We start from the raw sequence: 12,577 nt of genomic DNA, 5'->3' as shown, positions 1-12,577 counted from the left end.
TCATCTGAATACAGCGTTCAATAGTACGCTAAATCTTACGCTAAAGTTTGCGCTTAAGTCCCACGAGGAACGAGTACGGTATAAGATGTGATGATTGAGAAGTTTTTACTGCACGAAATCAAATATCTCGAAGTGTACTTTAGAATAAATGTTATCTATACTAAGATTGCACGACAGAAGTAAAACTCATAGTCAATCAAGGAACTAAGATAAGAATTGATTTATTTATAAAAATATAAAACCTGCATTGTTTTGTAAAAAATTATCTATTTATTTTAAAACTATGATATTGTGTTTGGATTGTAAATATTTTTTTTTCGGGAGATTTTGTCATAACATTTAATGGTATTTTTTTCAAGTTCAGCTCTGTGATTGCCTATATGTTTCTCCTTTCAAGGCATTTTTTCTATCCGCACCCCAATAAAGTTGCCCGAGTTTGCTTGAACTTCTTGAGTTACCTCTCATATCTAAAACGCATAGAAAATTTAGCGACTTATACTAAAATTTCAAGTTGAGCAAGTTATTTAGAGAGTTTCATTTTATTTACAGACGTTAAATTAATATTTTTGCAACTTTTCCAAGCCTTAAAACAGAATCAAAACTGTAAACTGTTTACCAATATTCGAAATCTGGAGGAGCTAATTTTCCATCGTAGGAAGGGAGTGGTGAAGCATCAAAAAGTGGAATGAATTTAGGAGCATCGGGAAATTTGTTTGGATCAATTTCAGTATTTCTCCCTGGATTGAGTGACTGTGTTGGAACTGTCGTTTTCCCGTGCAGCGAATCATCAGGATCGGTATCTTTAGTAAAACCTCCATATATAATTATTAATGTTTAGAGTTTATTTGATTTATATCATCACTATACCGAGTGCAGATGCTCGTTGTTGTTCTACTTGGTATTCAAGATACGCGGATGATTGAAAACTTGCCATTGTTTCCTTGGGAGTCTTGAATTGTTGCCACTCGTCGGATGTAACTATCAAGGGATCTCTTGTAGCATTGCTATTTTATTTCGGTACTTTAGTGCAAAATTTTCATTTGGATAACGAAATGGTAATTGGGGAGAATGAATGTGGACTCAAGACTAATTGTTGAAATTCGACCCAAGTGCTTTCTTCTAGACCAGTTATGCGTTAGTTCAAGCCGCTCAAAGTACGTATACGAGTGACGAGTTTATGAAAAGATCGAATAACATAAACCTAAATAAATTATTAAAGATGCCATCCCGAGCGGTGGAGGTGCATGAAAGACGATAATTAAGCGACCTGTCCTGTGCAGGAAAGCTGCGTTTTGAAGGTTTAAATCTGCGTAAATACTTAGTTTGTTGTGGGATACTACTCGATACTTTGTTAACTTTTAAGTTTAAGACATAAAATATCTTCTTATATTCATTTCTTTTGGCATGAAGCCCGTCAGCTGAACATGAGGTGCCGCTCTGTCGGAATTCGATGTTGACGCGCATCCACCAAGAGTTCCTAGTGCTATCTTGGTCCTTATGGAAGTAAATCGTTTGCTAAATGAAGTCCGCTAATATGTTACGTATAAGTTTACTAGGTTCTTGTTTTAAGTATCAGCGTCTATTAGCTTGTAAAAGCTTCTTTAAGCACTTTTTTTAGTGGTTTGCATGCTGCGCCCAACTTTACGTTTTGAGACTATAAATGTCGGTGATAAAGACTGGTTTTATTTTTTGCAGTTTCCTTTTATTGTGCGTACTATTATATTGCTCGGTATATAAAGTTGATTCGGCCTTCTAATTATGTACTAGAGGCGTTTTTTCTGACTAACCCTTCTTGGGCAACTCGATTTGAAGCAAGGCCTGCGACGACCGCGTATATAAGGATTGATTCATGAGCGTTTCATCAATTTAAATTATTCGCAAAAGATGAATGCTTCTCTGTTGTCACCACTCTTGCCGACAATATGTGCGCTTTCGTCGTTTCGAATCGAAAACTGTGCGTATTTGTATTTAATTTTGTTATTTAGTCTGTAGTTGAGCGACGTCCAAGCCTTGCTGGTTTTAAGGCTCGTAGTCAGAGTGCGATGAAGTCTGAGAGCGAAGTATTTGCGGCCGTCGTGTGTAATCCTCTATCTTCCGCAAGCTCGACTAGTCGCTACCCTCGAGCTTGTAGTCTTTGTAATATGCTATCCTAGCCAACCCCTTTTTTGCAGCAACTGGCGGCTTTCAGGTGGCTAGCTATAACTAATTGGACTAAGCCGACCACTGGCCACGAATTATTCCTCGCCCCTCATTGAGTTCACCTTCACCATGCCGCCGTCGTGGACTGAAAGCTCAGTAATTTACCACGTCTCTTTCCCCTCATACCTTCCACAAAGCCTCCATCGAATCAGTTAATGTACGGGCTTTTTCCTCCGCGTATCGGCATGCTTGTTCATAACTAGTTTTTGGTAGATAATATCTACGACAAGGAGGCTGATCAAGAAATGCCGAGTATTCCATTCAATGGAGAAAAAAATACAACCCGTTGACATATCGAAAAAACTGTAAAAGTCGCAGACTCGATGAACATTAATATTCAAAGTTTCTTGAAATTTCCTTCATCATAACTCTTTTAATACAAATTTTACATATTAATTGTTCCTGGTCGCCGCTTAAAAATAAATAGCTGGGTAAGCATGGAAAAATTCATATCTACATCTCATTTGCGAGTGGGGTAAAGTCCAGCCTAATTTGTGAAGAAACTCAAAGGGAAGACCCGAGCCTGTTCGAAGCCTCGCGGTTCTCAATCAGAGCCTTTTTAAGCTCACCCATATTAGGAAATCTCGAAAAAGTCTTCAATTTATTACTTATGATAATAATTGAAATTTATACTACGTATTAATACGTCTAGCACGAGATGATTGCTCCATATTGTACAATTATTTCGTTTTCTGTACTAATTTAAAACAGAGTTGCCAGCCGTTTTTTTTCGACAAATTTCGCGATTCAGTTTTTTTCAAATTGCGTTGTCCGGCAAAAATTTATGATAGGGGTACTTCCTAATTAAATTTAAAAAACTGCAAAAAATTGAATTTTTACTCAGGAGCTTACAAATATACTATTACTATTATACATTGAGTTTTAGGCCTTTCTTTGCCTTTTTAGTTCTCGGACTTGGCCGTTTTAGGCCATCTGGCAACCCTGAATTATGCACAACTACGTCCTGGAGAAATACATTTCGTAGTGCGCCTATGTACCACTTCGGAGTCAACGTGTTAACTGGAAAGAAGCTCTTTGGCACGTCAATTATTATAGCCTCATAAGGCTATAATATAATGAAAAATATTATAAAAATGCCAAAATAATTACTAGCATCGTTATGCGTTTTGGTAATGCACTGTACGGAAATGATGTTTAGGAAACGCCCCAACTCTAATAACGCCAAGACGTGTTGTTCACTCTTTAAGTTAAATTACTGTATGAGGGAACATCTATGACCTACAATTAGTGGATCAACAAATCAAGCTGCTAAGTAGGTTAAAATTTTAATATTTCAAGTGTAGCATCACGTTTGGTGACAAGTAGGTCAGGGCAGATAAGCTAGCGTCATGTTAATCTTTACGTAAGCCTTAATTATAATAAGAAGACGTCACGAGTACCGCACCGTACACTAGATTGCTTTCATTCCCATCAAATAGTAAATTTTACATTATTTATTTGATTTGTGTTCTGTTGTTGTTTTGTTATTGCTGTTGTTATTAATGAAAGAGGTATTATTTTATTTATGAGGTCTGCATTGAAATCAATTGAGAGTGAATTCATTCAAACAATAACTTATGAAGTAGTAATTTCTCAGCTAAAAAAATTTCACGATGTTAAAGTAATTTTAGTGAAAATTAGTACATTTAAACCTCACTGCAATATACGAAGAAAATTTTTTCGTTGACATAAATGACTACTTTTACTTTCGAAAGTACAGGTATTTATCCTGTACTAAATAACTAAATACATTGACAATTACGTAAACTGAAATTGAGCTCATGGGCCAGGGCTGATGATTCTGTAGTAACTCAAGTACTATCAATCGATAAGTATTTGTTGCTATACATAAATATATTTGTAGTATTTATTTATGACAATGTAATTCGACTAAAATGGATCCTATTATCTCGTGCTATCCAGGTGCGTCAAATCGAAAGCTTACAAATGTTCTCTCAAGTTATACTTGTGTTATGGTTGGAATGTTGAGTACGAAATGCCAGACTCCTGGCGAAAACATGAAATTAAACTTTCACGTACAGTCGAACCATCAAAAGCTGTCAATAATCTCGAAAATTTAAACAATCGAACTCATCCCAAATTCCTAAAAAATTTCCCCAGCCTTCGACAGGCAATGTTATAGTCTGCAGATGACCCCACAATCATTAAGGGTCTGTCTTGACCAGCTGGGCCTATACTTTCAAAAAAGTTAAGAGATCGTAAGTTCATCAGCCAATCATTGACTGCCTTTCAAGTAAAATCCACCAATCATAGACAAGAAAATAGAGCGTATATATAAGTACTTACGTTTACTTAGCGAGTTTTAAAAGTATGACCCCTGAGAATCCAACGAGTTTTTCGTACGAAAGTTCAACGTTTTTAAAATAAACCGAAGATCATTTTCTGCGCGTACCTAAGTAGGGTGCTTTTATTTTCCAGCAAAATATTGAAGGAAAATTTTTCCTTGCGATTTAGAAATAGAAATGTCTTTTTGGAAAGCTCTCATGACTGTTAAAAGCCCTAGTCAAGTTAACTGTTTACCCCAAACACTGAGTTTAACTCACTGGCATAGCCTGAAGTTCCACCTTGTATCCGCAAACAGTTAATGTCCTCATACTGATCAAATTTCAATGCTCTGGGTTTAGGCTTTGGGGCAGTGTTAGAAAATAGAGCTTTATTTAACCTACAGTAATTAAGTTAATCGCTATTTTAAGTTTAGGCTATAATTATTCCTGAGAGTATCAGGTTTGCATCCTTCCAGTTAATTGTTTTGCGCCTATTCTAATATTCGCACACTTATTACTAATGCATTTGAAAATATATTTACGAATTTATTCTTAAACCGTTCCTTAAGTTTGTGCTCAGAGAAAACTTTTATCATTTCAATCTGAATATATGTACGAAATCAAAGAAAACTTTCACCGAACGTATTTCATTCAACAATTATTTTTTTCGGGAAAGCTTGCAACGTTCATAATCACATTTCACCGATGTATTCGTGGAACGGGTGCTGATTGCTACGTAAATAGTTATAATTTATTTTACCTCACACTTTTTTTACACCGAAAACCAGGGCAAGCCACTTAAACTTGTCACCCTGCCCATCTCGATCGTAGATAAGGAGTCGGTACAGCCTATATAACCGGCGCTCAAGCAGCGCTTCTTCATTCGGCCGGTGGAGCTGACTTCGCAAGCATCTTCCAGCGCTTTAGGTCTTCAGTATTCAATTGAACATAAGATTAAAAGCATCAACAAAGTTCTTTTTCCTGAGAGCTTTAGGTTCAATTGTCATCGCGGCGTACGGCCTCGGCCTCTGAGTATAAAGGTGAGAACATTCTTAACTAAACGAAAATAAACTGTTCCGAATTTATCATTGAGTGCATAAAATGAATAAGTTCCTTGCTTAACAAATGCCATTAAAAATTTTTAAATAAAAGTAGGATACTTTCAAAAAAGAAATTTATGTGTTATGACGAGCTTTCTCATTTATTTAATTTCTTTCAATTTCTTAATCATCCTTCTCGTGTTTGAGCCTTGAAAGTCAATTTAACTCTTTCTAATAAAAAAAAATTCGTATATGATGAGAATTTGATACAAATATATGATAACTTTATACTATTAGAGCTCAAAGTTAGGTATAAAAAATATATCTTCATAGATCTGTTTTGAATTTGCATCTGCCACATGCCGAACAATATAAAAAGATATTAAATAGTTATGAAAAGTTACAGTATAAGAATTTCCGAACTAAATCGTACCTTTTATATATTGCATCGCTAAACCAGTTATGTACTTGGAATATTTGTAGCAAACAGTTTTCTACTTTTTTTTAAAACACTTGGCAAGAACAGTTTATGAGAAATCTGTGTCTCATCGTAACAGGATTCTGCCGTGACCTCACAAGACTAAAAAATGAGCACGTTAGCATGCCGTTTATCCGTCGTTAATTCCGGTTTGTTTAACAAATAATTGCTGAGTATTTGACTGGCGTCCAGATCGGTAAAGTTTAATATTGTATTCTTACCTGACTTTCAGATGGGAACATTCATGAGTCGCAAGACGCTTCTTCTCGGCTGTCAGAGCTTCATTCTCCTAAGCTTGCTGATCACTCAAATCGATGCTCAAACACTTCGGATTCGATTTTCCGAAATCCCTTTCTCAGTATTGGATAAAGCAACATTGGGAATCGATCCGATTTTGTCGGATCCGCTTGGCATGAGAGATCCAGGTATGAAGGATCAAATCTTTGAACCCCTCTTGGACGTGGCAGCACCAGGGGTCTACACGCTGAACGATTTCATTGGAAAAGCGGTTCAAGATGTCCGCTGTAGTCGTGCAACTTCTGAATCCACGAAAACAGCGAGCAATTACAACGCTTATAGGGAGTTGACAAACTCACGAGTTTCTTTCAACGTTGGAGCGGATGTTTCTTTCGGAAAGTTTAGAAGATTCAGCATCAAAGCGGGGATGGGTTACCAGCAATTGAAAGACGATGAAGAAAGCAAACGACTCGAGTTTTTCAAGGAAACTGCAGGTGAGATCATACAGGGAGGAGCTCAGTGTCAGACTCATGTTGTCTCGGTTAACATGCACACCACGCCAGTCTTCACAAAAAATTTCTTGAGTGCATTGCAGAAGTTGAACGTAGCAGCGCAAGACGCGTCATCTGAAGACAGCAGGAAAATATTCAACAATTTCGTTGAGAATTTCGGTACACATTATCAGGATTCGACGTACTTTGGGTCGACATTTGTATATGAAAAATTGTTCGCCAGCAGAACAATGAGCGAAGCTCAAAGTACAGCTAGGAAAAACTGCGTTTCCAATTCTTTCTCACAAAACTTGAAAATGAAAGTCCCTTTTATTGAAGTAAATCAAAATTTCAAACAAGATGTCGCTAAGTGTGCTGGTTCTCAAAATGAAGAGGGACTTTTCAACTCTCTGAAGCTGGCTTCTGAAAGAATCCTGACAGTTGGAACTCCACCGTACTCTGATCCAGATGAGTGGGCAAAAATGGCATTAAAAAATCCTGTGCCAATCGAGTACAAACTCGAAAAAATTTCTACCTTGTTTCTTCAAGACTGGTTTGATAACTTACCATTAAATCTGAAATCAGGAGCTGAGTCCACAGAAACTTTCAATGGCACCGCAATGCATGAATTTTTCGAGTCGCTCTCATCGGAATATTGCGAAATAATGCTTGGTGTTCCCTGCAACGAGACGTGGACTGGCTGCGGTTACAACAGCAATTGCTCGACGCACGAGAAATGCTTCAACGACAACAGCACTCTTGGTTTTTCGTGTAAAAAAGGATGTGGATACACGAGCAGATGTTCGAAGTACGAGAAATGCTTCAACGACAACAGCACTCTCGGCTTTTCATGCAAGAAAGGATGTGAATACACGAGCAACTGTTCGGCAAGGGAGAAATGCGTCAACAACAACAGCGTTTTGGGCTTCTCATGCAAGAAAGGGTGCGGATACACGAGTAACTGTTCAGCAAGGGAGAAATGTGTTAACAACAACAGCGATTTGGGCTTTTCGTGCAAGAAAGGTTGCGGATACACCAGCAACTGTTCAGCAAAAGAGAAATGTGTTAACGACAACAGCTATTTGGGATTTTCGTGCAAGAAAGGGTGCGGATACACTAGCAACTGTTCGTCGCGGGAGGCCTGCGTCAACGACAACAGCGATCGAGGCTACTCGTGCCGGAGACGAAGATCTCCGGCACTCGTGCCGTTTCTTTTGTTTGGTTAAGAAGGTTTTTTATTAACGAAAAGAGCGCTGGTTAGTGTCCTGCGAGCAGCCATGCATGGTCTTTAGCTAGAATTTGTGCGATTTGCGAGCAGTGTTACTCCGAACTACACCGCTCTGAGAGGTACATCTGCGTTTCGACCTCACTAGAAAATCATTTTTCTTGCCTTCATCAAACATTTATCTCTTGAATACCTAATCTGTCGATACTATATTAGCTTTTCTACTCCCCATTGGGATTGTAATTGACGTAAATATGAGAACAGATGAGTCAAACCTAATCAATCTGAGTCTCTTCTATTTAGTCTAATTCCAGAAAATGTACGAAATATTACTGAAACAAAATTTGTGACAATCCTATTAACAAATCTACTAGAAAGTATTTTTTTTTTGTTTTGTAAATTTTTCCCGTTTCTTTTGCGCTAAGTTGTATGGATATTCACAAATCTTTTCTAGTATTATATTACATTTTAATTATAGTAGTAACAACTTGACTCATTCTTTTAGTGTTCTTCTATATCGATTCCACTTGGGTAATTACCGGCTTCGCATCATCAACGGTAATTTATCTAATTAAAATTTGTTCATATCAAATTTGTATTACGTCCATCTCAGTATGAATATCAAGTTGATGTATGAATATTTTTTAGCGAAAACTTAGGTAATTGTCATTCTTCTACTTGTTGAAAGTCAATGTTTGCCTTTTATAAACACAGAGTTTTGATTACTGCTTATGATTTCGACTGCACGTTGATTATTTTTTAATTAAATGTCTGTTTATACACGAATATACTCGCTTCAATTAGGCCGGTATATTATGGAGTCAATTAGGAGTACGGTAGAAGATGTGATGATCAAGAAGTTTTTACTGCACGAAATCAAATATCTCGAAGTGTACTCTAGAAGAAATGTTATTTATACCAAGATTGCACGACAGCGGTAAAACTCATAATCAATCAAAGCACTAAGATAGGGATTGATCATTTATTTATAAAAATATAAAACCCGCAGTGTTATGTAAAAAAATTGTCTATTTTATATTACCACTCTGATATTGCGTTTGGATTGTAAATATTTTGTTCAGGAGATTTTGTCATAATATTTAATGATATTTTTTTTAAGTCTGGCCCTGTGATTGCCTATATGTTTCTCCTTTCAAGTCTGTTATGAAGTTTAATGCAAAGTTCCACTACTCTCTGTGAGACCACAAAGATTAAGTAAGACCGGCTCTGATGTGGACGTTGAATTGGTTACAGCTGTTATATAGATACGATGCCGATCCCGACTTGCATACTGGTTCCTTTCTTATAGAATTTTGACTCAGAAGCCAGGATGAGTTGCGTGTGATAGTGGTGAAATTTAGATATGATTACTTGCTGAAATATCGTGATTTGTGAGATTATATTGATTTGTTATTTGTAGGTATTTACTTTTGGTTTCTGTTGTAGGATCGTGCGTTATTTTCAGATCTCCATGCTCTATCTCTCTCCTCGCATTTTGCTCTCCTCGCACTTTAGCTTCCTCCGCATCAATGTTTTAGTTCGCTTATTTCATATGCCGCACCTCTGTAAAATCGTTAGTTGTGATTTGCTTCGTTTTAATTTGTCGTTTATTTCTAATAAATTTGAGAAAGCTTGTTTGAGTTATCTATCCGCTCGGTCCAAACTTTTGCTTATCAGGCCAATAGGGAAGTTGCATTTAATTTCCGGTCATTGGTGGTCGTGGCAATTAGACCATCCGAACTTTTGAGGTGGCGCGATTGGCTGTTCGGGGATTCAAGATCAGTTCGTCACAAAGTCATTTTTCTATCCGCAACCCAATAAAGTTGCCCGAGTTTGCTTGAACTTCTTGAGTTACCCTCTCATATCTAAAACGCATAGAGAATTTAGCAAAATACACAAAAATTTCAAGTTGAGCAAGTTATTTAGAGAGTTTCATGCTATTTACAGACGTTGAATAAATATTTTCGCAACTTTTCCAAGCATTAAAATAGAATCCAAACTGTAAACTGTTTACCAAGATTCGAAATCTGGAGGAGCTAATTTTCCATCGTAGGAAGGGAGCGGTGAAGCATCAAAAAGTGGAATGAATTTAGGAGCATCAGGAAATTTGTTTGGATCAATTTCAGTATTTCTTCCTGGATTGAGTGACTGTGTTGGAACTGTCGTTTTCCCGTGCAGCGAATCATCAGGATCGGTATCTTTAGTAAAACCTCCAGAAGTTATTTTGTTCTCATCTACCCCTGGGAACATGATTGGTTGATCAGTTTTTGTCACGTTAACATCTCTCGGCCCAGGGTTCGCTACATTATTGTTAGTTGTCTCCCTGGATTGAGTGACTGTGTTGGAACTGTCGTTTTCCCGTGCAGCGAATCATCAGGATCGGTATCTTTAGTAAAACCTCCATAAATTATTTGGTTCTCATCTCCCCCTGGAAACATGATCGGTTGGTCAGTTTTTGTCACGTTAACATCTTTTGGCCCAGGGTTCGCTACATTATTGTTAGTTGAGTTGCGTGCCGGCGATTCAACTTTGACATCAGTTGCTCCGGTGCTAGGGCCTGAGGAGCTCGAGCCATTGAATGAACTAGCATTATCTTTGCCGTTATCGTATGACCCATTACCCTGGCCACCGAATGAACCATTACCCTGGCCTCCGTGTGGCCCATTATTCTGGCCAGCGTATGGCCCATTATCCTGGCCACCGAATGAAACATGATCCTGGCCGTCGTATGGCCCAGTATTCTGGCCACCGAATGAACCATTATCCTGGCCATCGTATGGCCCATTATCCTGGCCACCGTATGTCCCATTATCTTGGCCATAGTAAGAATCAGCCACAAACCCCGACGTCGGGTCCACATAGTAGGAGACCCTCACAACGCGGCCGTCGGGCATGAAGACGTAGTAGCTGCCGCGCACGATGTCCCCGGAGCGGCGCTCCTCTTGGCCGTACCTGCTGCCCTCCTCGGCGCCCGACGACGACCACGCAAACGTCGCGTCTGTCTGAGGGAAGGGCATTGGTGTGAGGGAAATTAATTCAATGAAATTTGAGATGAATGATGTAGCTAATATATTAAATTCTAATTTTATTTATAGTGATTATTAACATGGAATGTAAGTATTAGAGTTTACGAGTAGAATGTAGAGGTGATAGAGATGATTATAGATTTTACAAAAAAAGCAGTATAACTTGAAACATAGTGAAGTTAGTTCACTAACTCTCAACATTTACCTCTGCGTCAACTTTCCAAATAAATAGGTCAGCATAAAGATGTTCTAGTAAATAAGATTTAAGTTGCATGTCATAAAATTAATATTTATGTTCATTAGTTCATATGTTCTTCGTCGAGATTTACCTGAACACTTTCATGAGCTTCAAGTTTCACAGAATCATTACTAGATTTCAGTATTCCCGACGCCTGCTTTTTTCCTTGAGATGAAATTTGCGTTACTGAAAATGTTTCAGGGAAATTCAGAGGCTTCTGCTCCGACGGAGATCTCACCCGCCTGATTCCGCCCCGTATAATCGGAGTCTCTGAAGAGCTTTCAGGGAGCCCCGGAGGCTTCAACTCAGACAGAGATCGTTTCAGTCTGTGCAGCTCTGAAATTCTGTGGTCCGCCATCTGACAACCTAGCGGTGTGGGCTGAATGTGCTCATGATATCTGCTGTGGAACTGGAACTTTTCAGGCAAGAACCGTCCTAATTTTCGATTATTGCTACTGACAGGGAACGATGCTGCATTCAAAATGCCATTTAAAGTAAGTGAAATTATTAGGGATAAATAGTGTGCTAAATTCATCTTCTGTTGAAAAATGGCGAAGGTTATTTCAAGTTCATATATATTTATCTGTTGAAAATTTTATTCAGGGTCTCAACTTTAGTTTGAACGGTACGAATAGACAACTTTGGGTATATGTGAAACAAGCAAATTTTCAATGCATATTCTGTTGCGCAATAACATTTTTTCTACATAAGTAAGTCAACCATCATTGCTAGCAGCCCTGTATTGATTATATTATTCGTGGTATAATAGTTGATCACTTTTATTATTACCTGAGTTAACTAAATGGATGTAATTTAAAATATTTTTAACCCGATTTTGGTTTTTCTCATTTATATCCTGATGGTTAATAAGTTAGTACAGAACATCAAAATTAATCGGCAAAATTTGATTAATGTTATTTTATAATTTGAGCAAAGATCATAAGCAATCATGCGTAAAAAATCATTCTTATTATGTCGATAATTGCAGAAATTAAAACGGTCCCTGACATCTAAGTAAATTTGACGTGATATTCACAAATGATCTTCCTTGTGTCCACAGATAAAAAGATCATTTTATACATCATAACTGATAATTAATCTATGATTCTTCTGAAGTTAAGCCAAAAAGACACATTATACGTGTTTTGTGAGTCCATCCGGACTAGCAAAAGACACCTGAAGTTTGAAAATAAACGTATTCTACGAAAAACGTGGCAGAATTTTCTCATTGTAATCATAAACCACATGTACGAATAAATTAGCTCTTTGATCCGTATATTCTCCGCACATACCAACAAATATCTTCTCTCAAATATTTGCTGAGGGATTTTAAGTCTTATACACCGTAAGTAAATCAG

General features: G+C 37.6%; 2 protein-coding genes across 2 annotated transcripts; one reads left to right on the top strand and one right to left on the bottom strand.

Annotated features, from left to right (window-relative positions):
* The first annotated feature begins 5,477 nt into the window (after nucleotides 1–5,477).
* Nucleotides 5,478–9,371, top strand: LOC125179430. The gene is made up of 2 exons (XM_047885265.1): nucleotides 5,478–5,524; nucleotides 6,235–9,371. Exon 2 carries the CDS (start codon nucleotides 6,235–6,237, stop codon nucleotides 7,954–7,956), a length of 1,722 nt encoding a protein of 573 aa, XP_047741221.1. The 5' UTR covers nucleotides 5,478–5,524; the 3' UTR covers nucleotides 7,957–9,371.
* Nucleotides 9,372–10,255: 884 nt separating this feature from the next.
* Nucleotides 10,256–11,718, bottom strand: LOC108671858 (hyphally regulated cell wall protein 3-like). Its single transcript, XM_018159451.2, has 2 exons — nucleotides 11,311–11,718; nucleotides 10,256–10,957 (listed from the first exon to the last, which is right to left on the bottom strand). The coding sequence occupies exons 1-2, from the start codon at nucleotides 11,575–11,577 to the stop codon at nucleotides 10,256–10,258; spliced, it is 969 nt and encodes a 322-aa protein (XP_018014940.2). The 5' UTR covers nucleotides 11,578–11,718.
* Between the last annotated feature and the right edge of the window lie 859 nt (nucleotides 11,719–12,577).

This window comes from Hyalella azteca, unplaced genomic scaffold (assembly GCF_000764305.2).
Source record: "Hyalella azteca isolate HAZT.00-mixed unplaced genomic scaffold, Hazt_2.0.2 contig2126, whole genome shotgun sequence".
NCBI classification, from domain to species: domain Eukaryota; kingdom Metazoa; phylum Arthropoda; class Malacostraca; order Amphipoda; family Hyalellidae; genus Hyalella; species Hyalella azteca.
This window is presented reverse-complemented; position numbering and strand designations above follow the sequence as displayed.

Bases quoted from the DNA above. Each gene is read 5' to 3' on its own strand.
- LOC108671858 (XM_018159451.2), bottom strand. From the start codon at position 11,577: ATGGCGGACCACAGAATTTCAGAGCTGCACAGACTGAAACGATCTCTG. The intron at 10,958-11,310 runs GTAAATCTCGAC...CCCTTCCCTCAG, and splicing joins AAGCTCATGAAAGTGTTCAG to ACAGACGCGACGTTTGCGTG.
- LOC125179430 (XM_047885265.1), top strand. From the start codon at position 6,235: ATGGGAACATTCATGAGTCGCAAGACGCTTCTTCTCGGCTGTCAGAGC.